We start from the raw sequence: 24,697 nt of genomic DNA on the forward strand, positions 1-24,697 counted from the left end.
CACTAAGCTCCATCCCCAGTTCCTAGTTCTTTTTTATTTTCAGATGAGGTCTTGCCAAGTTGCTGAGTTTCATGAGTCGCTGAGATTGTCTTTGAACTTAGAATCTGCCTCTCAAATAGCTGGGACTGTAGGTGTTTGCCATTGTGCCTGGCTTTGAAACTTAATAGCAATTTTTACATTTTTAAATCCTTTGATGATTTTTGATTTCTAGAATAATGGAAAGGGCAGAGAATATTCACTTAAAATTTAAAAATGAACTCCTTAAGAACTAGGTGTGTTCTATACAGGTAAACCAGGAGAATTTGACACAATGTTGTGGTTATATTTTTTACATTTAGTACTATAGATATTATAGTTGAAAAATGTGTTGATGGTGGAGAGTGGTCTATAGCCGTTTATACTTTTTCCTTTAAGCAAGGATTTATACTGATTTTAGGGTAAATTTAAGTGTTGTGCTTATTAGTAAAAGAATATGGTATGTAAACATTTACTGTCACATGCCAGGCACTGTTCTGTTCATTTTATACACAGTAATTGGTTTAATCCTTACAATGCCCTATTTGATAGAAACTGTTTTTCTGATAAGGAAATGGGACAAAGGTGGTAACTGACCAGTAAGGGCAGAGCCTGGATTTGATCCCAGATGGTATGAAGGACCATGCTCACAGCTATGATGCTATACTGTTTCTGGATCACTCGTGTGCTTTTAGTTAAGGTTGAGTTCAGTTGACTTTTTAAGCATAAAATTACAAATAGTGATGTTGCATGACAGTATAAAATAAAAAAGGAAATTTGGTTGCTGATTCATTTCTGTGGGATGTATGTTAAAGGTTGGTTGATATCTCTCTTACAGAAGCTAAAATCCAATTATCAAGTTTTAAAAGAAAGCTAAGGTGTAGCTCAGTGGCAGAGCATTTGCATGGCATGTGTGAGACCCCGGATCCGTCCCCAGCACTGGGGAGAATATAGTTCTAAAAGAAGTCTTTTCTTTCCTGGCGGGGGGTGGGTACCAGAGATTGAACTCTAGCACTCAACCACTGAGTCACACAGTGTCTCACTGAGTTTCTTAGTACCTCACCATTGGTGAGGCTGGTTTTGAACTCAAGATCCTCCTGCCTCAGCCTCCCAAGCCCTTGGGATTACAGGCATGTGCCACGGTGCCCGGTGAAATTTTCATTTTAATAATAACATGAATACTAAGGAATAAAAAAAGTTGTATTTGTTGCTGTAGTATTTTTCCATTACTTTACTATCTAATGATGTCAGCATCTCCAAGATAGCAGGGTTGTAGAAACACAAGTAGGCAGATGGGCATCGTGGTGCACGCTTGTAATCTGGAGGTTGAGGCAGGAGAATCACAAGTTGGAAGCCACCCTGAGCAATTTAGTGAGACCCTGTCTCAAAAAGGACTGCAGTGTAGCTCAGTGATACAAGAAATATTTCTGGCAAATGTGAGCCTTTCTTATTTCATTTTAGAGCTAACCTTTACTGGTTTAATATCTAGTATCCCTGCCCCCAAACAAAGAAAAATGTATGTATGTATGTATGTGTATTTGTGTATATTTATATTTATACAACAGTTACATGCTTTATAAAATTGAAAAATCTACACTAAAAACATTTTTGGACAGCAAAATCACAACTGTTAGTTTGATAAATATTTATTCATTGTATATTGTTTTAGAACAACAAAACAGCTTGACCATAGGCCAAAATGTTTATAATTTTAACATTTTGACTCAGAATAGTAAGTTCATTCAGTGAGAACTTTATATGGATAATTGACTTCACTCAGTTTTATAACTGTGTAGCTTGCAGCTTACACTGGAAAATGTGGGCCCATTAAACTGGGGAGGAGAAAGACAATTCAAAACAAAGTCAGCACTAGGTGTGTTGGGGCATGCCTGTATCCAATCTGCTCAGGAGGCTGAGGCAGGAAGTTCTCAAGTTTGATGCCAGCCTCAGCAACTTAGCAAGACCCTGTCTCAAAACAGAACTGAGGATGTGGCTCAGTGATTAAGTGCCCCTGGGTTCAATCCCTGTTATCCCCCCTCCCTCTCAAAAAAAAAAAAAAACTAATCCATAAACTGGTACAAAGTTTAGAAGGTAAATTCTGTTGGACAAACGTTTTTAACATTTGATTTTAATTATTAGGAATAAGAAAATAGAGAAATTCTGTTTTAATAGAAATCTGGACTCATTACTAAAAACTTATATATAGTACAAGTCTATTGTATTTAATGATTAAAAGGGTTCCTTGGATGACTGATCAGTGGGTTGTAGATGGTCTACAGATGGGAGGTGGTGACACGGTACTTAACTCTGTAGTAACAAGAAATATTTCTGGCAAATGTGAGTCTTTTTTATTTCATTTTAGAACTAACCTTTACTGGGTTAAGGTGCTTTTATGGGAAAAGTACTTTTTTTTTTTTCCCCCTTAAACGCTCAATACATTGTGCTTCAGTTTAGATAACTGACCTAGTGTGCTGAAAAGTTTATTAAATCACCCACTGACAGCAATTTCTTTAAGTTTGTATATTCATGGGAAGGTCGCAATTGAGATATTTAACAAAATAATGGCCAAATACCTAGGTTTGTACAATGTTGAAAAACTATCTACAAAAATTAAACTGGAACTAAAGCAGATACACTGAGGATAAAGAGGCAGGCTTCAGGGCTGGAGTTGTGGCTCAGCGGTAGAGCACTTGCCTAGCATGTGAGAGGCACGGTGTTCAATTTTCAGCGCTGCATATAAATAAATGAATAAAATAAAGGTCCACCAACAAATAAAATTTTTTAAAAAGAGGCAAACTTCCAATATATTCTACAGTCTGCAATTCAAATTTCAAAGTACTTAGTTCAAATGCCAGGTTTCTCACCTATTGCCTTTAACTTAATATGATTCTGAAGATGTGCTTTTTCTCCAGTGATGGAGGATTCCATTCAGCTCAGTTTCTTAGTGTAAATAAGCAGAAGGGCTTTGCTGGTTTTGGGGAGGGAAGTAGTGGGCAAAAATTCGAGGTGTGCCGGGCACTGTGGTGCATGTGTATAATACTAGGGGCTCAGGAGGCTGAGGCAGTAGGATCACGAGTTCAAAGCCAGCCTCAACAACCAAAGGCACTAAGCAACTCACCGAGAACCTGGTCTCTAAATAAAATACAAAATAGGGCTGTGGATGTGGCTCAGTTGTCCAGCACCCCCAAGTTCAATCCTCGGTACAAAAAAAAAAAAAACAATAACCCAAGGTGTGACTTCAGTGAGACTGCATGGCAAAGGAAAGAGGTTCTATTTTGTAGGTGATATCTAAGCTCCCTAAACAGATGGTAGTAGACCTTGAGTTAAACCTTTGGGGAAAATGAGAAATCGGCATGAAACACTATTAAGTTTAAAGTAACATCTGAACGAACCCCAAGAGAAATTCTCCATCTGAGATCTTCAACAGGTGCTAAAATGGTAGGGGAAATGTTTTGTTTTGAGCCTCTGTAACAATAAACAACTTTTTTTGTGTGAATCTGCTAGATAAAAATGTCTTTTTTGGTGGCCTGAATTAGAAACAATACCTTGTTACAGTTCATTGTCATTCATAGTAAAGAAATATGTCCTGCCAGGGCTAGATCACCTGAACAGTTAGTGGGTTCTTTAACAAATACCTTATTTGAGGATTTCATGAGCCTCATCAGTCACTTTTGGAGTGTGAAAGAGGCAAATGTGAGCCTTTCTTGCTCAAAATAACTGCTTGGAGAAGCTTTTTTTTCTTGCAAAGAAGTTATGAGCACTCTGGGTTTCCAAGGAAACTGATAGCACACAGTTTTTCTTTGGAAGAGATGCTGTTGGTCAGAAACTTCTTAGTGTTCTTTTATTGCTTTGCATCAACCCCTCAAATGACACAGAATAATCCCACTGTAATGAAGAAATCTTGAGAACATGCAGTTGGGTCCTTGACATTGATGGACTGCAGCTCCTTAAGAATTGGGAGAAAGAGAAGGACATAGGGCAGGGGCCAGTGGCTCCTGGCTTTCTTCCTTGGCCAATGCATAGCGCCTGGCTTTTCTGGGGTCGGGCTCTGGTGTCTCCTCTGCCCATCTTCCAACACGGCGCACACCCTTCCCTACCTTGGGCGCATTTCTGCAAGGATTATGGTCATAGATAACCAGCTTCAGACCTGACAAATGGGCCAGACTGGGAAAGTAACGGATGCTGTTCCGGTCCACATCAATTATCTCCAGTAAAGGCATCTGAAGCAGCACAGCGGGGAATTCAGTCAACAGGTTTCCTGAGAGCCAGATGGTCCTTAGCTCGCTGAGGCGCTGGAGCTGGCCGGGTAGGAGACGCAGGGCATTGGAGCCTGCATGCAAAGTCTTAAGGAGACTCAGCTCACAGACCACGTCCGGCAGCTGGGTGAGGCAGTTAGCTTCAATCCAAAGGGTCCGGAGGTTCTGGAGCAGCCTCAGCTCATTAGGGAGGTTGCAGAGTTTGTTGTTGCCCAGGTAGAGGATGCAGAGCTGTTTTAAGGTACATACCACTTGAGGCAAAGCCTTGAAGTTGTTGAAATCCAAGGCTAAGATCTGCAGGTTCTGCAGCTGCTCCAGCTCTGGAGGCAGGCTATTGAGGTGGTTGTCACTGAGGTAGAGCTTGACCAGGTCTGTGAAGGAGCACACATGCACAGGGAAGCGGCGTAGCTGGCTCCCACTCAGATCCACCATCTTGTCCAGTGGCATCTCCTGGAGGTCTCCGACCACATAGTTCTGGCAACGGTCACCAGGGATGAAGGCCACAAGGGCCTTGATGGTGTTCCCCATGTAGAGCCAGACGCATGGCGAACTTCTACACACAGACTCACCTGACAAGGCAGTTTGTTCTACTGACTGCTCTGGGGCTGTCCTGCCTTCCCTTTATTAGTGAGGATTGCATGACAAAAGCCAGTCACTTTGACAGAGAAAAGTGCTCCTGATAGCAACTTGAGTGTTAGGTGATAGACCTAACAGACTGGCAGAGTCTGGGAGGCCGAGTCTGACTCACATACTTGCCTTTAATCACTTAAACCTCAACCCATTTAAAGCTGAAAAGAACTGCTGTTTTTTTGTAATGCTAAAATACTGAGAGATTACATTAAGGGGCAAAAAGGGGGGGGGGAGTGGGGGAGACACCCACATTACTACTCTACAGGTATAAATATAAACATCTGGCTCAGCTATAGTGCTCACCTAGCATATGTGAGGAACCACATAAAAATAAATAAAATAAAGGTATCCAACTCAACAAAAAAATATTTTTAAAAAGATGATATTGGGTCAAAGGATGTATGCTTTTTTTTTTTTTTTTTTTAAGGAAGAGATACAGAGAGAATTTTTTAATTTTTTTTTTTTTTTAAGTTTTTTGGCAGACACAACACCCGTTTGTACATGGTGCTGAGGATCGAACCCGGGCCGCACGCATGCCGGGCGAGTGCGCCACCACTTGAGCCACATCCCCAGCCCCAGGATGTATGCTTTAAAGGTTTTTTAAATTGATATTCTTCTTATCCCCACCAAACCTGAATCAGGGTACATACCCAAGAAGCAGAGAGGGGCTGGGATTGTGGTAGAGCATTTGCATACCTAGCCAAAAAAAAAAAAGCAGTGGCTACAGGTGTTATTTTCTTATTTCTTTTCTCATTTTCTTATTTCTTCATTCACCAGGTAATCTCTTTACACACTTAAAACTTGCCTTTGGGCTGAGGATGTCGCTTTGTGGAGAGTGTTTCCCTAGTGTGAGCAAGGCCCTGGATTCAATCCCCAACACTGTAAAACAAAACAAAATCCAATTTTCTTTTGAGAAAAGACAAGTAGAAAAGCAGAAGGCAGGGGTTAGGGCGGAGAATGCTTGCTTTCTAGAGCTTAAATAAATTGAGGATTCATTCGTATAGTGCAACTGTGTCATATGTTTAAATTCCTATCTCATGTAGTGCCCTGTTGTAGGGAAGCAGTGATCAGTCAGAACATTTCTTAGTACTGGTCTAGAATGGGATTTTCAAATTCTGACCAGTAGAAATGTGGGCAGAAATGTTTGATGTCACCTCTAGACACGGCTCATTGTGAAAAAAAAGTCTTGTCCTCCTCCACACTCTTTCCCCACTTTTTGGCTAGATATTGCTACCTGGGATGACTTCAGAAGCCACCGAGCATGTGTTGAATTTGGCAGGGCCTCAGGTCATCCTGGATTCCTGAATAAGAGCAAGGTGCAGAACACCTCCCTTCCCCTGCCCGCCTTCACTCAGTCACTAATTGGATTTAGGTAAATGAGAAGGAAACTTAAGTCATTGAGATCTGAGGGCTTGTTTGTTACTGTACCTTAAGAATACAGTAGTTAAAAATAAGGAGGTAAATCTACATATCCTGATTTGGAAAGCTATTTAGGATAAAGTGGGGAGAAAAGAAAAGCAATATTCAGAACAGTTTTTTATGATTGCCATCTGTGAAAAATATGCATAAGTTCTTGTGTGTGCATAAAAATATCTGCAAGAAATACAGTGATTATCTGTGGGAAATCTGCCTGGAGATTTGGTGGTGACAGGAATGCTGACTTTTCCACTTACACCCTTTGTGTGTGTGTGTGTGTGTATTGAACTCGGGCACTCGACCACTGAGCCACATCCCTAGCCCTATTTTGTATTTTATTTAGAGACAGTTGCTTAGCATCTCACTTTCGCTGAGGCTGGCTTTGAACTCGAAATCTTCCTGCCTCAGCCTCTCAAGCTGCTGGTTATATAGGTGTGCGCCTGGCTCACTTGTACCCTTTTGTACTGTTTGATTTAAATATATATAATGGCATATATTATTTTAAATGTAGCTAGGTGCAGTGGCACTTGCCTGTAGTCCCAGTGACTCAGGAGACTGAGGTAGAAGGATCAAGGCCAGCCTTGGCAACTTAAATCATGTCTCAAAACAAAAAATACGAGGGCTGGGGGCGTAGCTCAGTGGTAGAGTGTGCCTGGTTCAATTCCCAGTACTGCTCATAAACAAGTAAATGTCCAGGAAACAATCCAGCAGCCTGCCTACTGTCTGGAAAGAATGTCTGGACCTTAAGGGAAGACGGACGCACTGTTGAAGCTCTGCCAATGTCTTTACTATAACAAATTTAGCAGACATAGGCAAGGAGCAGCCACATGAATGATGTGGTTCTACAGAGCTACTTGGTGAAGCAGTGTCACTACCCACTTTCTGCTCACAAGACGAAGACCAAAACCCATGTTCTTGGGCTTTGTACAAGTTGAATGTCAAGGACTATTGAGCCCTCTCCTTGCTTTGCTAACTTGTATCATAATAACTAGCCTCTCAACAAGTACCATGCTTTGCCTCTATTTATAGCATGGTCCAATGGCAACTACAAACAATCATGAAGCAGCTGCCCTATTTTCTCTAGAAATGATAATATTGCTAACAGCTGATTGAGCATCTGCTCAATGTTAAGCACTATGGCCATGTGCTGTAGGTATGTTATGTGAATTCTTATCACAGATAATGTTTTACCCAATTTTTCAGATGAGAAAATAGTGGCTCAGAGAGGTTTAGTTTACATCAAATAACTAACAATAGAACCCTGCTTTCACAGAACATCCAGTTCTACCAGGGTGAGGGAAGTGGAGCTCTTTCTTATTAGGTCACACCAGTTGACAAACTTTGCCTCCATACGTAGAACATTAATTCAGCACCTTAGTGCCAGTCCCTAGATAGCAGGTAGCTAGGGTTAAATGCTATGGTTTGGATGTGGTTTGTCCTCTCCAGGTTCATGTGCTGAAAATGGTCCCTAGTGTGGCAGTGTTGAGGTGGAGAATCTTTAAGTGGGACATAGGGATCACTGGGGCTCCACTCTCATGAATGGATTAATGGTGTCTCTTAGAAGCGAATCAGGTCTGCTAGGAGTAGATTAGTTAAACAGTAGTTTTTATAAAATTCAATGGTCTCTTGTTACCTGGGCTTCCATGTTATTTTTCTTTCCGTCCCACCTGATGTGCTGCCACCTTGATATCATCCTTCAAGAGGTCCTCACCAGAGCTCACCATGCTGTTTAACCTCTAGAACTGGGAGCATGGTGAGCTCTGGTGAGGTTTACATAAATTTTTATTTTCTAGTGAGTTAGCTTTGAGGTGTGGTTTGCTTTTCCTTTAAGTTCATGGTGACCATGATGCTAAATGTAGAGAAGAATGCCCACAGGTTGTGTTGTGGTGTTGTACTTCCTGGGCCTTCTGGGAGAACAGTCCAGAAGCAATCCTGTCTCATCCAGACCATTTGACCATTTGCACCTTCTGGTTTTTAACCCAGACTCCCTGCTACCAAGGTGTTTGCTCAATTTTTGGTTCAGAACTAAGTGATGGATCTTCACATTTTTCGAGGTGCAGTTCTAGTGTTGTGGTTCTTAATTTCAGTGTAGCAGAAACTTTCATCCAAATCTGGGAAACCAGCTGAGCTTAGGTGCCATAGCTAGGGTCAACGCCCTAAGCTGCAGAATCAGAGCTCATCCTATGAGAGTGTCATTGTCAGTGCCCTGGGCCCAACTCCTGCTGCTTCTGCCTCTCACTGTACCTCTCACTGATGCTGGCTATCGCCCCTGAACCTAGGTGCTGCCACTGCCACGGCCAGCCCCTCTTCAGAATGGATTTTGCCTATGTCCTGCTTTTGTATCACCAACAGTTGAATCAGGAACCCACTGGGGCCCATTGGTTGCGTTTTTAGAATTGATAACTAAAAAAAAAAAAAAGTGGATTTGTCTACCACCAAGATTTATATAGTGAGAAATTCTCCAGAGATGGAAGATGAGTTGTTTACTGTCAGCCAAAAAGAATCACGAGTGTCCTCCACCACTAACCTGCAGTCCTGTTCCCACTCCCTCTTATGGCTGTCTGACCTTGCACAGGTAATTTTTCTTCCTGGATCTATGGGACTATTGTGAACAGTTTATTAAAACAGAATTAATATGGGATGTATGATGACTCCCAGAGCTGGGACATGACTGGTTTTCTAAACAATCATAAAGTATTAAAAGATCTTGAATGGAATTTTTATAATCTTAAGATTCTTTTCAAAAGAAACCAGTTACATTCAATGTGACAGCTATATCAGCAGTTGACAGTACTATTTAGGAAAAGGTATGTCAAATTAACCATTAGTAATAAACACTGAAGTGAAATGAAACCAGTTCATCAAAACAGACTTCTAGGAGGTAGCATTTGGTTAACCTGGTTCCATGATTTTTAAAGGTAAAAAGGAAAATAATTTATTTTTACTATATTCTATAATTTAGATTTTTACGAATTCAGACTCTTACCATCATGTCTTCTTAACGAGGTGGCAGTATAATTTAGTGTTAAGAGCAAAGATGCAGTAAAATAGCATTCTACAATTTGAAATGGGATTCTGCCACATATTTGTTTCAGGGTTTTGGATAAAGTTCCTTTACCTTGGGCTCCTCATCTTTAAAATGAGGATCATCTCAATCATTCATCTCACTGAATTTCTTTGAGGATTAAATGAGATACTATACTTAATTAGAACAGTCTCAGACAGAATTGCTAACTATGAGCTCTCGTTGTGCTTAAGGGCTATTTAACTTATGTTGGGTTCATTTAAGAGCCAGTGAGCTGGGAATCTGCTAGCCATTAGAAAACAATGGGAACTGTGCAAGTGCCAGGATCAAACCACTCTCTGTGAATTGGAATAGAGCTGGAGTTTTATAAAATTTCATTGAGGTGGGGCGTAAACACAGACAGCACATAAGTTGGTGCTTGGCAAATGGCGAATTATTGGAAAGGGTGTATTACATTTTCAATGAGAGGCACATGTATGCTTATTAAGCTGAAATAACTTGGGACCTTGTTTTGATAGTGCATTAAAAAAGTCATATGACACCCCAAAAAATCAAATTCGGTTTAAATCCTTATCACTGTTAGTTGGAAAATGACATGTAAGTTACTCTTATGATGTTCCAGCAACTCTTCCTGACTTTCTTACTTGTTGTTCTCTGCCTCTGTCTCCCATCCAACCAGAATGGGTGCCCCAAAGTCCTCTCCCAGAGTACTGTGCAGGGGATGGAATCAGCTTCAGGAGCCTAATCTGCAACCCACTTGCATGCTGTCTGGCCTCTCTCTGGCCTGGTCTCCTCTTCTAGCCACTCTTCTTCTCCAGACAACTCTCTCTGCTCTTTTGAATTACTCAGGTAGTCCTTCCAGGCCTTTCTCCAGACTGCATTATCTCAGTTTGCATAGTGGAGACCTAAGGTCACTGGAAGCCTCTTGTAAGCACTCCCCAGCTGGCAACCAAGACTGAGGAGTCCAGACAAATCTCAGACATCCAGTTGCATGTCTCAGGTGATGGTTTCCTCCTCCAGAGCTTCCTCCCTTCCCTGGGTTACATCACCATGATTACCTAGGAAGCTACTTTCTGGCACAAAAAGGATCCATCCCTCTGTCCGTGTGAGCAGCATTTTACTGAGCATATGGGTTGCCTCCACTTCCCCTGCCCAAGGAGTAGCCTGTGCAAATCAAAACAGTTCAATGCTTCTAGTGGATTTTATCAGTCATCAGGGTCCTATCCTCACATTCCATGGTATTTCATGGATGCATGTGACCATCTTCATAATCATTGGAAGAGCAGAGACCTCTCTGCCCACAGACGTCTGTGAACACATCACTCTTGGGACTCCCTGGGATATCACCTGGATGACTACCTATACCCAATTTTCCATGCCCAGACCCTAGAGAGATCTGATCCTTAATAGCACAGGGCCTGATCAGCCAAGAACTGGAGGTGGGGATCAAAGGCTCTGAGGAGTGACAGAAGTGGTCCTAGCCCCTTGGACCCACTCTCAGTGCATTGAACCTCCTGCAGTCCTCCCCACCCAGCTTCGATCCAGCAGGCCCTGTGCCGGGAATGCTCCCGTACCTTCCTCCCTTCTTCACTAGCCAAAGTCAAGACTTATCTGTGGCACCACCAGACTGACCTTTAGACTGTGATTTATCAGATGCAGCAGTAGTTCTCTGCAAATTTTTGATTTTGCATCTTCCCTACTAGACTGTAATCTCCAGGAGGGTGGAGCTCTAGGGAGGGTTGGCTTAATGTCAGAATTGTCCAGTCTCTAGCTCAGGGCCTGGTGCATGCAGGTCCTCAGCAAGTATGAACAAATAATCTGATACTAATCGGCTAGTGAAGTAGCCATTGATTTGTACCCAGAAAACTATTTTTTAAATACTGAAGTCCTTTCTTCCCTCTGCCCTGAAATGTTCCCTTGAAGCAAAATATTTGTGCCTGTGGTGTGTGCACATATGTGTGTGTGTGTGTGTGTGTGTGTGTATAGAATGTGGGTTTGTGTGTGTGTGAAACACTTTCCAGTATATATAGTGGGCATCTTTTTGAAGAGGGTCTGGCAACCTTATTTAACCTGTTAAGTTCCATCATCCCAGATGTAGGGCAACCTATAAAAACTTAAATTGAGCAAAATTACCACATATGGTAACTTTTGAAATAAAAATTATGTTTTTAGAGTTCTATTCTTTTGAGAAGAGTAATAGATGAATGATTAGAACATTTAAAAATGTTTCCATACATACTGTGAAAATATATATAAAAGATGTATAAACTCTAGATTATGATTTCCAACTTATTTTAATTCATCCCTGTCAGTTTCACTGAAATATTCACAGAATTGAAAACTTGTGACTTAATGGGTTAGACATGCTGCCTCTTTTCTCAGTTTCTCTCATTTTATCTCTTAGCTCAGTTTGTGATTGCTTTATTTCTTAGTTCTCTTGCTTCCTTGATGGTCTATAAACTCCCTGGGGCTAGGGATTGAGCCAGTCCTGTTCACTGTTGTATTCTCAATACTAAGGACAGTTCCTCAGAGTGTGGGCTTTCATCTATTCAACAAATAAGGCTGAACAGTGGACAAAAATTTCCTGTCCTTTTAAAGCATTTGAGTGAGTGAATGAATGAATGAACAAATGATCGACTATTCTCGGTTTGCTAATCTAAATTCAAATTGCTGGGAGCCAGTGCCTTAACAGTGTATATTTATGAATAAGTACTTTGGTGGGGGGGGGTACCAGGGACTGAATCTGGGGCATTTAACCACTGACATCCCCAGCCCTTTTTAAATATTTTATTTAGAGATAGGTTCTCACTGAGTTGCTAAGTGCCTCGCTAAGTTGCTGAAGCTGGCTTTGAACTCATGATCCTCCTGCCTCAGCCTCCCAAGCCGCTGGGAATTAAATACTTTTAAAAAACTATTTATTATTCTGAGGTAAAGGAGAGTGGTTCTTAGAAGAATTCAAAATTTATTTAGAAGCACTAACAAGATATATACAATGTTGGAAGAACCCAGGATAGAATTTAGTTTGCTTGGCAGCTGGTGGGATAAGCTCCAATTTTATTCTTTCCAGAGCGCACACTGGGGGGAGAGTTGGGGGTTCCCCCTGAGATTTGAGCCTACCGATATGAGTGTGTGCTGAGTCTGCTCTGTGGATGTATCCAAAGCTGGATATCAGAGAAGTCTCCCAAAATATCCTGTGAAGTTAATTAGATTCTCTTTTAGTGTTGAACTTCTGGAATCTGTTCAATAACAACTACTGTGTGAAGACAATTATTCTGAGAAAAGGAGCTTCAACAATGAACAGTGAAATGAAAACAAACCCTGAAGGAATTCCATTGACTCTCAACTCTTGGGGTGCAGTCAGGGAAAGAACGTGCCCAAGTGGGAGAGGCAGCCTTTTTTAACTTGAACGTGAGCAAAAGGAACCAAGGTCAGGAAAATGGGCTTTGCTGGGATTCTGCTTCAGTCCAGAGGAACTAGCTTCCTAGAACTAGCATTTTTTTTTTTTTTTTCAGTTGTAAGGAGACACAATACCTTTATTTTGTTTCTATGTGGTGCTGAGGTTTAACTCAGTGCGTCACGTGCTAGGCGAGTACTGTACCACCGAGCCACAACCCCAGCCCTAGAACTAGCATTCTTTTTTTTTAGAGAAAGAAGAGAGAGTGAGAGAATTTTTTAATATTTATTTTCCAGTTTTTGGTGGACACAACATCTTTATTTTATTTTTATGTGGTGCTGAGGATCGAACCCAGAGCCCCCCACATGCCAGGTGAGCACGTTACCGCTTGAGCCACATCCCCAGCCCAGAACTAGCATTCTTAATGGCCTGGAGGATAGCCCTTGCCCAAAGACCCTCTGCTCCCTACTGTACAAAGCTGAGATTTTCTTTCAGAACCCAGATCAGTACTTCCTACTTCATTGGAGTATTCTCTTGGCTCTGTCAATGTCCTCTTGGAAGAGGTCCTCCCAACTTATCCGCCTCTGCCATTGGTTCTTAACTAGTGGCAATTTTACCCCTTCAGGGGATGATTACAATGTGTGAAGGTGTTTTGGCTGTCATAACCCGGAGAATGATTCTAGTCAGTAGGGCCAGGGATGCTGTTAAGCATTAGGAAAGACCCCCGTGACCAAGAATTACCTAGCTCAAAAAGTGTCTAGAGCCAAGACAGAGAAATCCTGGTACTGATGCCAGTTAGTCCTCTTACAGGGACTAACTGCATTGCCCTGATCATAAAATAGATAAAACAACTAGCATTTTATGTTCTTGAATGGAATTGATTTTTTTTTTTTCCAGTAAAGGAAGATTTTCTTTCAGGAATAGTATGGAAATAACCCCCAAACACAACTATACTCTCCAGAATTTCCTTTGGAAGTCTTGATATTCCTAGCACTTTGTGATAAGTGAAGGATTGATACTATGAAAGCAGTTTTAGGTTTGCACCTGTGAAACTTGAATTGACTGAGCCTTATAAAGGACTCATGAATGAAGACTTGTTTATATTTGGCTGGTTGGGGGCTGGGGCTAGGCTGGTGAATCTTGCAATGCATTTTCCATTGGAAACAATGCTATGAATGGTGGAATCCTGGACAAGCCTCCAAAGTTGGCTTAATTCCTAGAGCAACAGTGATATGGTGATGCCCAGTGATTCCAGTTATTAACAACTGCTGTGTGTAAGATGGTTTCTACATGGAAAAGAATTCTGAGCGGAAGCTCAGGCATCAGAGCCTAACTAGAGGTGATTTCAGAGGATGGTAGATTATACTAAACTCAGATCACCTGGAGCTGAGCATATTGCTGCCTTAGTACAACCAGGGTCCTAACAGCATGAAAAGGAGGTTAGGCAGGAAACCCACAGTCCTTCCCCCAAATGCCTGGTGCATGTGGGTCCATAGTTAGGTGAAACTAGTTTGGAATTTTATCTTTTTTTTTTTTTTTTTGGATGCTGGAGATCAAACTCGGCAGCATCCTGCTTCTTTAAAACACTGTGCGGCGCTCAGGCTCCGAAGCCCATTCACATGGTCCACTCCCCGCCGGATCCCTCCCTGGCGTGAGCCGCGGCTTTGTGTGCGTGCTCGGTGCACGGGGAGAAGCGCCCTGTGCCCGGACAGCGGAGGACGCCGGGCTCGGAGCGCAGCCTCGCCTCTGCTCTCTGGAGATCAAACTCAGAGCCTTGAGTGTGCTAAGCACATATTCCACCATTGAGTTACTCCCCAGCCCCAGCTTCTATTCTTTTCTTTTCTTTCTCCTCCTCCTCCTCCTCCTCCTCCTCCTCCTCCTTCTTCTTTTTGACTATACAGCTTTAGAAAAGTTGCTTAATCTCTTTGAAAGTCTTCCCACATTTTTAAGTGGGGATAATAATAATGGTATTATTATTGATGAGGATTAAGTGACCATAAAAACTCAAAATACAGGAGAAACTTAATAGATGTCAATTCTTTTCCCCTCCAGACTTTCTCTCTTGTCAGTCCTCCTTTGGTGCCATCTCACACCTTTAAGGAATGTAGGTATTTGCCCAAGTCTGTGATCAGCTCCATTTGCATCAATAAAATAGCTGCCACTTGAGAACCTTTTGGAATTGAAGAATGAATCTTACAACTTTGGTAACCATGAGCCATCAAAAAATCTGGTGGTATAGGGACAACATGGAATAAGGACAGTGAAAGTGACCTTGGGCTGGTGTGCTTTCAGATTATCAAAGCCAGAAGATAAGACAACCTTGGCATAGCCTTGATTTTTGACACTGTCTCCTCTTAATTGTCACCTCTCATTCCCCACATACTACTGAACTGTCATTAGAATGAGATAAAGTGAGATTGGGGAATGGGATCTATACCATGAACTCATGCTTCCTCTCTGTCATTCATTTTTTCTTTTGTGGTACTGGGGTGTTATAGTTTGGATGTGAGGTGTCCCCCAAAAGCTCATGGTGAGACAATGCAGGACGGTTTTGAGGAGAAATGATTGGGTCTTAATAACCTGATGGGATTAATTGAGTGGTAACTGAGGCAGGTGGGGTGTGGCTGGAGGAGGTGGGACATTGGGGGCATGGCTTTGGGGTATATATTTGTATCTGGCAAGCAGGAAACCTCCCTGTCTGCTTTCTGATCATATGAGCTGGTTCCCTCTGCCACACTCTTCCGCCATGATGTCCTGCCTCATCTTGAGCCCATAAGGAATGGAGTTGGCTGTCAATGAACTAAGATCTCTGAAAACTTGAGCCTGCAAATAAATGTTTCCTCCTCTACTATTGTTCTGGTTGGGTCTTTTTGTCACGGCAGCAAAAAAATCTGACTAAAACATGGGGATTGAACCCAAGCCCTTCCACATATTAGGCAAGTGCTGTGCCGTTGAGTATATCCCCAGCCCTCCTTCTGCATTTTCAGGATTTAATCCAGTTTTTGGACCCTGGAGGAGTTCACAAATGTCACCAGCTGGAAGTTTTTACTTGGAGACATCCACAGTGCTTCTCTCAGAGGTGGGGTGGGGATATTTATATGCCAGGATGATGAAAGAGCAGTTATGTGATTACATGAGTAGATTTTGTGAGTCCTTTGGGGATCTGACTACATCTGGCTCTGAAATGCCACACACCAACCTGGACTTTTCGGAGGCCCTGGGATGAGCTATGTCTTTCTCTTGTTCATTTTTCATTTACATTTGGAGGGAAGAATGGCAACAATTCAATGGCATGGCACTTCTGGGGTCTGTAGGACAGTAGGGTTGTTTGAATCCTTGTTGAATCCTGCCTAGCTGGAGTGAGGTTGATGGGTCGGGATGGCATGGGGGAGGTCCTGGATTGGGACTCTGAAGCTCTGTGTTTGCGTTCTTTAAATTGCCATGTGATATCGAGCAAGTTGTTTAGCTTCTCGTGATCTCCTTTCTCTTATCTGGAAACAAGAGTGTTGTCCCTAAGAACTTGGCAACGTGGACTTTCCACTGGGTGACTTTGGTGTCACCAAATGTTGTATCTCTTAGCTGCAAATTTAGGTTAAGGGTGGGGTAGGTGGGGCAGGGGTTGTGCTTGAGGAAAACATTGTTTTAATTTTGATTTAAATACTGGATCACAAAGTTAAGATTAGCAAAGACTTTGATCCAGCCTTCCTTTTGTAACCCCCAAGATGTTTAGAGGAACCAGCATAAGTAGACCAAGAAAGCATGAGCTTTAGAGCCACAAAAATTTGAGTTTGAATATCAGCTCTGCCATTGATTGGGGTGAGTTAATTTCTCTGAGCTTCGGTTCACTCACTTGCCAAAATGGATTAGTGACATGAGGTTGTCCTGAGGTCAGTAAGATAATGTGTTGAAAGTATCTTGCACACAGAAGGTGCTTGTTGGGCAGGCCTAAAATGGCTATAGTTAGGCTCCCTCATCAAGACTTCTGGTGGCCTGTTTTATGTTATGTTTTAGTGTGTAGCTAGGGCTGGGAACCAGCTATGTTATGGTTAGTCAAGGCCAGAAACACTGATTCAGCGTGTATACTCAAGGTCAGAAACATTAGCTTGTGAGCATGCACCCTCTTATATAACCTGTTGGCAGCATGCCTTCTTTATTTGGCCTGATTATGAAAAAGGCCTAGGGAAAAGACTCGGGAGCTAAATAGGGGCAAAAAGGAGCTGGCTAATGGCTGTGGCTACCTCTGAATAAAGGATGACCCATATTCCCATGGTGCCTCACATCTTAATTGCCAGGTCCTTGAACCTTGGTTCCTGGGCCTGAGTCTCTCCCTCACCCTGACAGCACTTGAAAAAAATGGTTTGTCTCATTATGCTTGTGAAGTCCTGGTGGACACTGAGCCTGGACCAGCTAGCTCTAGGGGTGTCTCTCCCTGTTCCTAAGCCTTATCCAGATTCCTGGCTTGGTGTCAGGAAGACCTAAACCTGCTTGGGTTGGCTCTATACCCTTCTGGTTTACTACCCACTTCCTGCATCCTCCTCCATGATATATAAAAATATACATTTTCCTTTGGTCTCCGCTATAGTTTGAATCTGAATTGTACCCTGAAGTCTTGTGTTTTAAAGGTTTGGTCACCAGCCTATGGTACAACTGGAAAGTGGTGGAACCTTTAGGAGGTGGGGCCTAGTGGGAGGAAGTTAGATCATTGGGGGTGTGGCCTTGAAGGGAATACTGGGCCCTGGGCTCTTCCTCTTTTGCTCTTTTTTCCCAGCCTCCATGTACTTCTGCCATAATTTTCTGCCTCACCACAAGTCCAAAAGCAATGGGACCAAGCAGCCATGGACTGAAACCCCTGAAACCATGAGCCAAAACAAATCTTTCCTCTCTTTTTTTAACTTTCTTCTTTTAAGTTTATTTATCACAGCTATTTTATCACAGTCATAAGAAGTTAACAGTTTCTGATGCTGATATTTTCTTCTTTACAGCAAAAATATCTTTTTATTGACCTTTCATGGTATTCTTAGAAATGTCAGCAAAATGCTCTTTTTTGAGCAACATCTTGCAATGTCTTTAGTTCCCTTTACTGGGACATAAAGCTCTATTATGCTGGGTTCCTCCAGCTGGGGAATGAGCAACCAAAATCCTTTAGTTGAATGCTTTGGAGGGTGGTCCACAAATCTGCAGAAAGGAGTGGCTTGATCTTCATTGCCTATGTCTTAGGACAGAGTCCCTTGTTCCTTCATCAGAAAAACAGTCCTGGAAGGAATGACTCTGTCTAAAAATAGCGCATTAGAGCTGCGGCTGCACCAGCAGATGGAGAGCCTCCCCATCAGCTTTGGGACAGGCCAGCTGATAAAGCTGCTCCCAGTGCCCAGATAACTCACAACTGTTTTCCAGATCAAAGGGCCCTGGGGATGCCAGCCTCACGCCACACGTCAGGTGCTTGTTATCAAATGCTTCATGTGAGGCAGGAACAGCTGGGTCAGCCTCCAAGCCTTGCCTACCAGATGGATTAGGAAGGGTGGGCAAGATGAACTGCAGCCATATTCTAAAACCCAGCAACCTCCTCACTTCACTCATATATATGTGTTTTTTTTTCTAGATTGTATCAAAAGTTGGATTTTCCCTTCCATTATAGCCTAGGTTGGTGTAGCACAGGGGTTAGTGGAGTGTATTCTGGAGCCAGACTTCTTGGGTTTGAAGCCTATTTTGTTTTAAATTAATACACTTTTATTATTATTAAGAGCAGTTTTAGGTTTGTGGCAAAGTTGAGCAGAAAGTTCTAAGATTTCATACATGGCCTTTATCCCTTCCACTCCAAACTCACCCACAATTAACAAATCCAATCAGAGTGGCACATTTGTTACAATCAATGGAGATTGATATCATTATCACCCAAAGTCCCCAGTGTACATTAGGGTCCAATCTTGCTGATGATTTTTGATAAATATATAATGACATGTACCCACCACTGTAGTATCCTACAGAGTATTGTTACTGCCCTGAAAGTCCTCTCTACTCTGCATAGTCATCCCTCCCGAGTGGCTGGTATTACAAGTATGCACCACCATGCCTAGCCACAAAGTTAATTTTTAAAAATTTTCTTTCTGTAGTTGTTGATGGACAGCATGACTTTATTTTGTTTATTTTTATGTGGTACTAAGGATTGAACCCAGTGCCTTACACATGCTAGGCAAGCACTCTGCCACTGAGCTACTGCCCCAGCCCCACAAAGTTATTTTTAATAATAAGAATGAACCTCATGCCATTTATCTTGCTGAGGGCTTTGTATATTATCTCATCTAAATACCATGACTGGGCTGCAAGGTAGAGACCAGAATTGTTCTCCATTTTCATATGGGGAAGGAAGCCTCGTGATGCAGGAGGCTCCAGGACCCCATTTCAGCACCATGCTTGGCATCCTATGGATTTAGTCCAAGCATTTACATAATTGATACTGTTCCTGGTGTAGCCCTTCCTGTGTTCTTGGAATATGGTGCAAGGAGAGAGGCAGGTGGAGCAGGTGGGCACTCAGGCAGCCTCCTTGTTTCCCTGATGCTTCCCAGTACTAAGGAGATGTAGGAATCTGGACATTCCAGAGGACTGGTACAGCTACCTGCCACACAAACAGCTGCACCGTGACTCCCCTCACCAGCCCACTAGATGGAGAAAATTTCTAGCACAGCCACCATTATTAAGCCCTTGCTAACATGTTGGGTACTCAGCAAAGTGTCCTTTTGATCCTCCTAGCAACTCTGCAAGAACGTTTATCAACCTTATTTATTTTTAAATTTTTTTTAGTTGTAGATGGACATAATTCCTTTATTTTTATGTGGTGCAGAGGATTGAACCCAGTGTTTCACATGTGTTTGTGTGAGACGAGCACTCTACCACCAAGCTACCACCCCGACCATCATCCATATTTTTTTAGATAAAGAAACAGGTCAGAGAACCTAGGTGGGGCCCAGGTCACAGAATTAGTAAGTGACAGAGCTGGAAAGCTGTCTGACCCTGGAGGCCACAGCCAGGAGGGGCTGCATCCTTCAGGGAGTGTGTGGGATTGAGAAGAAGCAGAGGCTTCTGGCAAAGGAGAGACATTCTTTAGGAAACAGTGCAAGAAAATGAAAAGGATTCATGGAGAAGGCTGCCACATAGCCTCATCCCTCTGGTGTCCAGAGTAACACTTCCCCAGAATCCCAGGCCTTGTGTATGGCTTCCCTAGGGCTCACCAAGCTCAGCCTGAGGTCAGGCTCTATAATAACCTCTGCTGGAAGAGAGACAGCCACAGATTCCCAGACGTGCCCTCTGGGACACCTGGCCTGAGTGCAGTGCTCTCGGACAGACCCTGTGACCTGTCTTGAGGTTTCAAGTTTGCCCTCAGTCTCCATAGCAACCTTGGATCTCTGGGCTGTGTGTGGTGTAGACATGTGACATATGACGGAAGTACTGGCACAGGCTCTAGGTCAGACTGCCCTGGATGCCCAAGTAAATACTGCTGCCTTGAAACTCAAATCTGTGGACAACACACTTAAGAATAGAAAGTACTGTGGAAGGAAAAAAATCTTTTAGACTATTCTACAGTGAAGATTTGATATTTATATTGACTAGGACAAAAAAAAATATGGAAAGGAGAAAATAAAGTTTGGAAGGAAGCATGTTAAAATGTGATTTTGATAATTGGTCATTTATATTTTCATTTAAGACATACAACATGCCTGCTTTTATAGTGAAAAATAAGCATTTTGAAATTCCCCCTTTCCTTCTAGAGTGGCTTATGTGCACTGTGAGGAGTTAGAGGGGATTGGATGTCTAGGAGCACGATCTCCTCTGTAAATTTTCTCCTTCCTGGGACGGGGAAAACAGTAGAAGGACCGTAGAGCTTCACAGAATTAGTGTGAGCATTCAGTGGGACAGTCTGGGTAAAATTTTTCATTACAAGTGTGGCTCATAGTAAATGGTCAGCATTAGTGGTCATCATCAAAATCACTGTGACTATGACCACCAGAGGGCACACCTGGCCGTGGGAGTTCATGGGACACCATGATTCATAGGTAGACAGATGTGAGGAGTCAGAAATGCCACTTGCTTTCTTGCTTATCTTGCCAGCCATGTGTTGAGAAAGACCCCAACTTTAGAGTCACAGTGGCTGCCTTTCCATAGCAGTGACTTTGTCACTCCTGGGAATGCACATGCCACAGAAATAAAATATCCCCCTGGGTGAGAAGGGCAGAGATACAGGGTAGGACCAGTACCTCCGTGGAATGGGATGGTGAGCATAGGGAAGGGACCCGTGTGGGATCCTGAGGACACTGCTGTGTGGGGCAGAGGTGGACATTCTCTTACGACTAGTCACTGGCTCTGGAGGCTGTGTGAAAAGCGGGTGGAGTCCTGGGTCAGTTGAGTGTGTGGGCAAGTTCATCCAGTGCCCAAAGAAATGGAGACTTAAAAAACTCTCGGGGGAAAAAGGGACTCAAGCCAGCTCAGGAGGCTGAGACACGAGGATCGTGAATTCAAAGCTATTGCTGAGGCACTAAGCAACTCAGTGAGACCCTGTCTCTAAATAAAATACAAAATAGGGCTGGGGATGTGGCTCAGTGGTCGAGTGCTCCCAAATTCAATCCTAGGTACCCCCCCCCACACACACCCCCGCCAAAAAAGAGAAAGAGAAACAGGAAAAGGGAGCTCAGGAATCTGACCTGTCACAGTCTCCCTTATCTGCCCAAATCCCCCTACTCAGCCAAAGTAATCCTGCCAAAAGTAACTGACCAACTCCTCCCATGACCTGGCCTTGCTAAACCCTATAAAAGTCAGAACCTTATTGTAGCCTGTTACCATTTTTCCTCTTGAACATATGCCCCTCTGTTGCTTAATAAAGCATTGCTCATCCGTCGAGGTCTCTCTCCCTTTCTTTTCCCTTTGGGTTGTCTTTCATTTGCTTTCAAGTGCCATGGCTGCATTCTTCTAGTTGACGACTCCACAATCCCATCCAGCTCTGGCATCTAACTCCAAGGTCCAGATTGTCTGTATATCTCATTGTCTCTTTTGACTTCTCTACTTGCATGGGGTTTAATAGGCCTGAAACAAGAACTCTGTTCTTCCTGAGCAAACCCCAACCTACGGTTCTTTCTATCTTTTTCATCTCAGAAAACAGCATCCCCAACCACTCCAGTCATTTGAGGGAAGGAGTCATCCCTGATTCCTCCTTTCCCCTGCCTGCTCATATCCGAGCCACTGAATGACTCTGCTGTGTATCCTTCATGTTCCCCAGCCCCATCCCCCACTCCCTACCTCCACTGCTGTATCCAGGCCGATGTCTCCAGAACAGGCTGTACACAGCAGTCAGAGTGATCCATTAACAAGGTGATCAGACATAGAAATGGGCATGGGAACCCCCAACAGCTTCATATTGCTCCTAGAATAAAATCCAATCTCCTCACTCTGGACTGCGGGATCTCCCTCCCTTGTGCCTCCCAAGCCCTGTATCCAGAACACTGGCCTCTTTCTGTTCACCTATGGCAGGGCCTATCAGGGCCTTCCTCTATCTAGAAAACCCTTCCAGCGACTGGTGCTTTCTACCACTCAACTTTCAAGTCAAGTGGCACCTCCTCAGAGAACCTTCTCTGAATTTCCTAAACCCCATCACCCAAGGGGAAGATGCCCCTTCAGATTCATCACCTTGAAATTATCTTGTTCTTTTTTTTTTTTTTGCCAGGTTCTGGCTGTTATCCCTATTAGGGTGGGTGTTGTCCACCTTCTTCAGTGTTGTATATCTTGCTCCTGGGACAGGGCTTGCACATGTTCATTGCCAGGTGTGAAAGGGAGACAGGGCCAGATAATTTGTGAACACTTATGGGAGGCCTGTTTGGGGACGGAGGTGAGTGGATCTGATGCCGGATAGAATTGTCATGGCTGGTAGCTGTAGCTTATACATCAAAACCCCCAACCAAGATGAACTCCGAAACTTCCCCCACAGCCTGATTGCAGCCAGCAACCTTCTTCCTTCTTGTGCTTCCCCCCCACTGACTTTTGTCACAAAGAACCTGGTAATATTAGCAGCAGGGAACAAGAGTGTGCAGAACTAGAGCTATCTTTGATCCTGAGTGATCTTTGCTCAGGCACACACAGTAGGTGGTGTGCTTGCTAGGCCAGTACCCAGCAGGCTCAATGGGGGGAGCCATTCTCTTGTTTAACAACAAGGATCAGCAATTGGTGAAGGAACTACTTTTCCTTTTTCAGGGAGGTTTTTAAGATTGAGCAAATACATCTGATGACTGGAAAATGATCCCCTCACCTCAGGACCTTTGCATTTACTGTTTTTGTTACTGGAACACTCTCACATATTGCATGACTTGCTTTCCTGTTTTTTACATTGTTGCTCAAAGATGGTGAAGTCGTCATCTACGATCTTTTCAAAAATTGTGCTTCCTATGCTCTCTCGCACCTACTGTGTAGTATTTTTCACCCAAGCACTATCACCTTCTACCAAGCTATATTATTAATGTGTATGCTGTCTGACATTCCCCTCCTCAAAGGCAAGCTCTACCAGTGAGGGGTCTTCGTCTCTTTGGTTCACTGTTTACTTCCAGCATCTAGGCCAGCACTGCCGTAACACCATGCTCACTGGATATCTGGCAGATGAAGAAAAGTCTGGGCCTTGGAATCACTGTTTCTTGGGATGGAAAGAATTTCTGGGTCAAGGTATCCCCATAAGAAATGGCACTGAACCTGAGCTATCACAGAAAGGTGAAAGATAAAAGCTTTTTTTTTTAAAGCCCTAAACCAACCAAAATAACAAAACATATTAAAGTTAAGTACATGTCCCAAGGTTACAAAATTATACATTTATTAGATTTGTTGGAAATACAACCCAAGGCTCTTGAAATAAAAGATTAGCATCTTTTTGGATTGAACCCTGGGCCTTGTGCATTCAAGGCAAGCGCTCTACCAACTGAGCTATATCCCCAGCCCAAGAGTAGCACATTTTAATTTTTTATTATTTTGGGGACTTTTTTTTGGTTCTTTTTAGTGATACATGACAGTAGAATGTTTATTGACATATCATACATACATGGAAGTATAACTTCCCATCTGTGTGGTTGTACATGGGGTAGAGTTACCTTGGTCATGTATTCATATATAAACATAGAAAAGTTCTGTCTGATTCATTCTACTCTTTCCTACTCCCATCCCCACTCCCTTCTCTTCATTCCCCTTTGTCTAATCCAGTGAGCCTCTACCCTCCACCCCCACCAAAATGAAAAGACCACTGAAGTATCCTACAAATTTTAATTTCCAAACAAGTACATATCAGTCTGCATGACCCTTTAAAGCAAAAGACCTTTCAGAGTTCTTTCTTATTCTTATTATGAAAGTGGAAAAGGTCATGGAAGCCCAAGAGTGAGATGACCACTGGGGGGTTTTACCCAGGTGTAACTAGGTCATTTCTTGCTCTGACCCCACAAATGGCAATTTTGAGGGAATTTCAAACAGCAGGCATATAAGCAAGTGGCTGCCGCTGGGTTTTTGTCCGTAAGTACAGGAAGCTCTTGGTGGTGACTTGTCAGAGTCCCAGATAGTGGTGGTGGTTGGTGGTTGGTGGCTGGTGGTTGTGGTCTTTGGATATTGGATTTTCGATTTGGGTTTTTCCCTTTTTTTTTTTTTTTTTTTTGGTTTATTATTAGTTTTTTTTTTTAGCTAGCATCCTTGTTCCAGTTCAGGATGAGCTATGAGAGTAGTCAGAGCAGTGTAGTGGTGCAGCGGGAGAGCTCCTGCTGTGAGCTTGCCCTTCACAGGCCATTATATGGTCCTGCAGGACATTGGGGAAGGGGGCTTTGCCCAGGTGAAACTTGCCTGCCATCAGCTCACCGGGACAGAGGTTTCGGTGAAGTTCCTGGCAAAAGTAGCCTTGAACTTCCCATTCCTGTCTGAACCGGAGATGATGGAGGCCTTGGACCACCAAAATAT

General features: G+C 43.0%; 1 protein-coding gene across 1 annotated transcript; it reads right to left on the reverse strand.

Moving 5' to 3' along the window:
* Positions 1 to 1,050: 1,050 nt before the first annotated feature.
* Positions 1,051 to 10,646, reverse strand: LRRC10 (leucine rich repeat containing 10). Its single transcript, XM_081311795.1, has one exon. The coding sequence runs from the start codon at positions 4,797 to 4,799 to the stop codon at positions 3,963 to 3,965; it is 837 nt and encodes a 278-aa protein (XP_081167921.1). The 5' UTR covers positions 4,800 to 10,646; the 3' UTR covers positions 1,051 to 3,962.
* Between the last annotated feature and the right edge of the window lie 14,051 nt (positions 10,647 to 24,697).

Source organism: Spermophilus citellus, assembly GCF_964194105.1.
Source record: "Spermophilus citellus genome assembly, chromosome: 10".
Taxonomy (NCBI): Eukaryota; Metazoa; Chordata; class Mammalia; order Rodentia; family Sciuridae; genus Spermophilus; species Spermophilus citellus.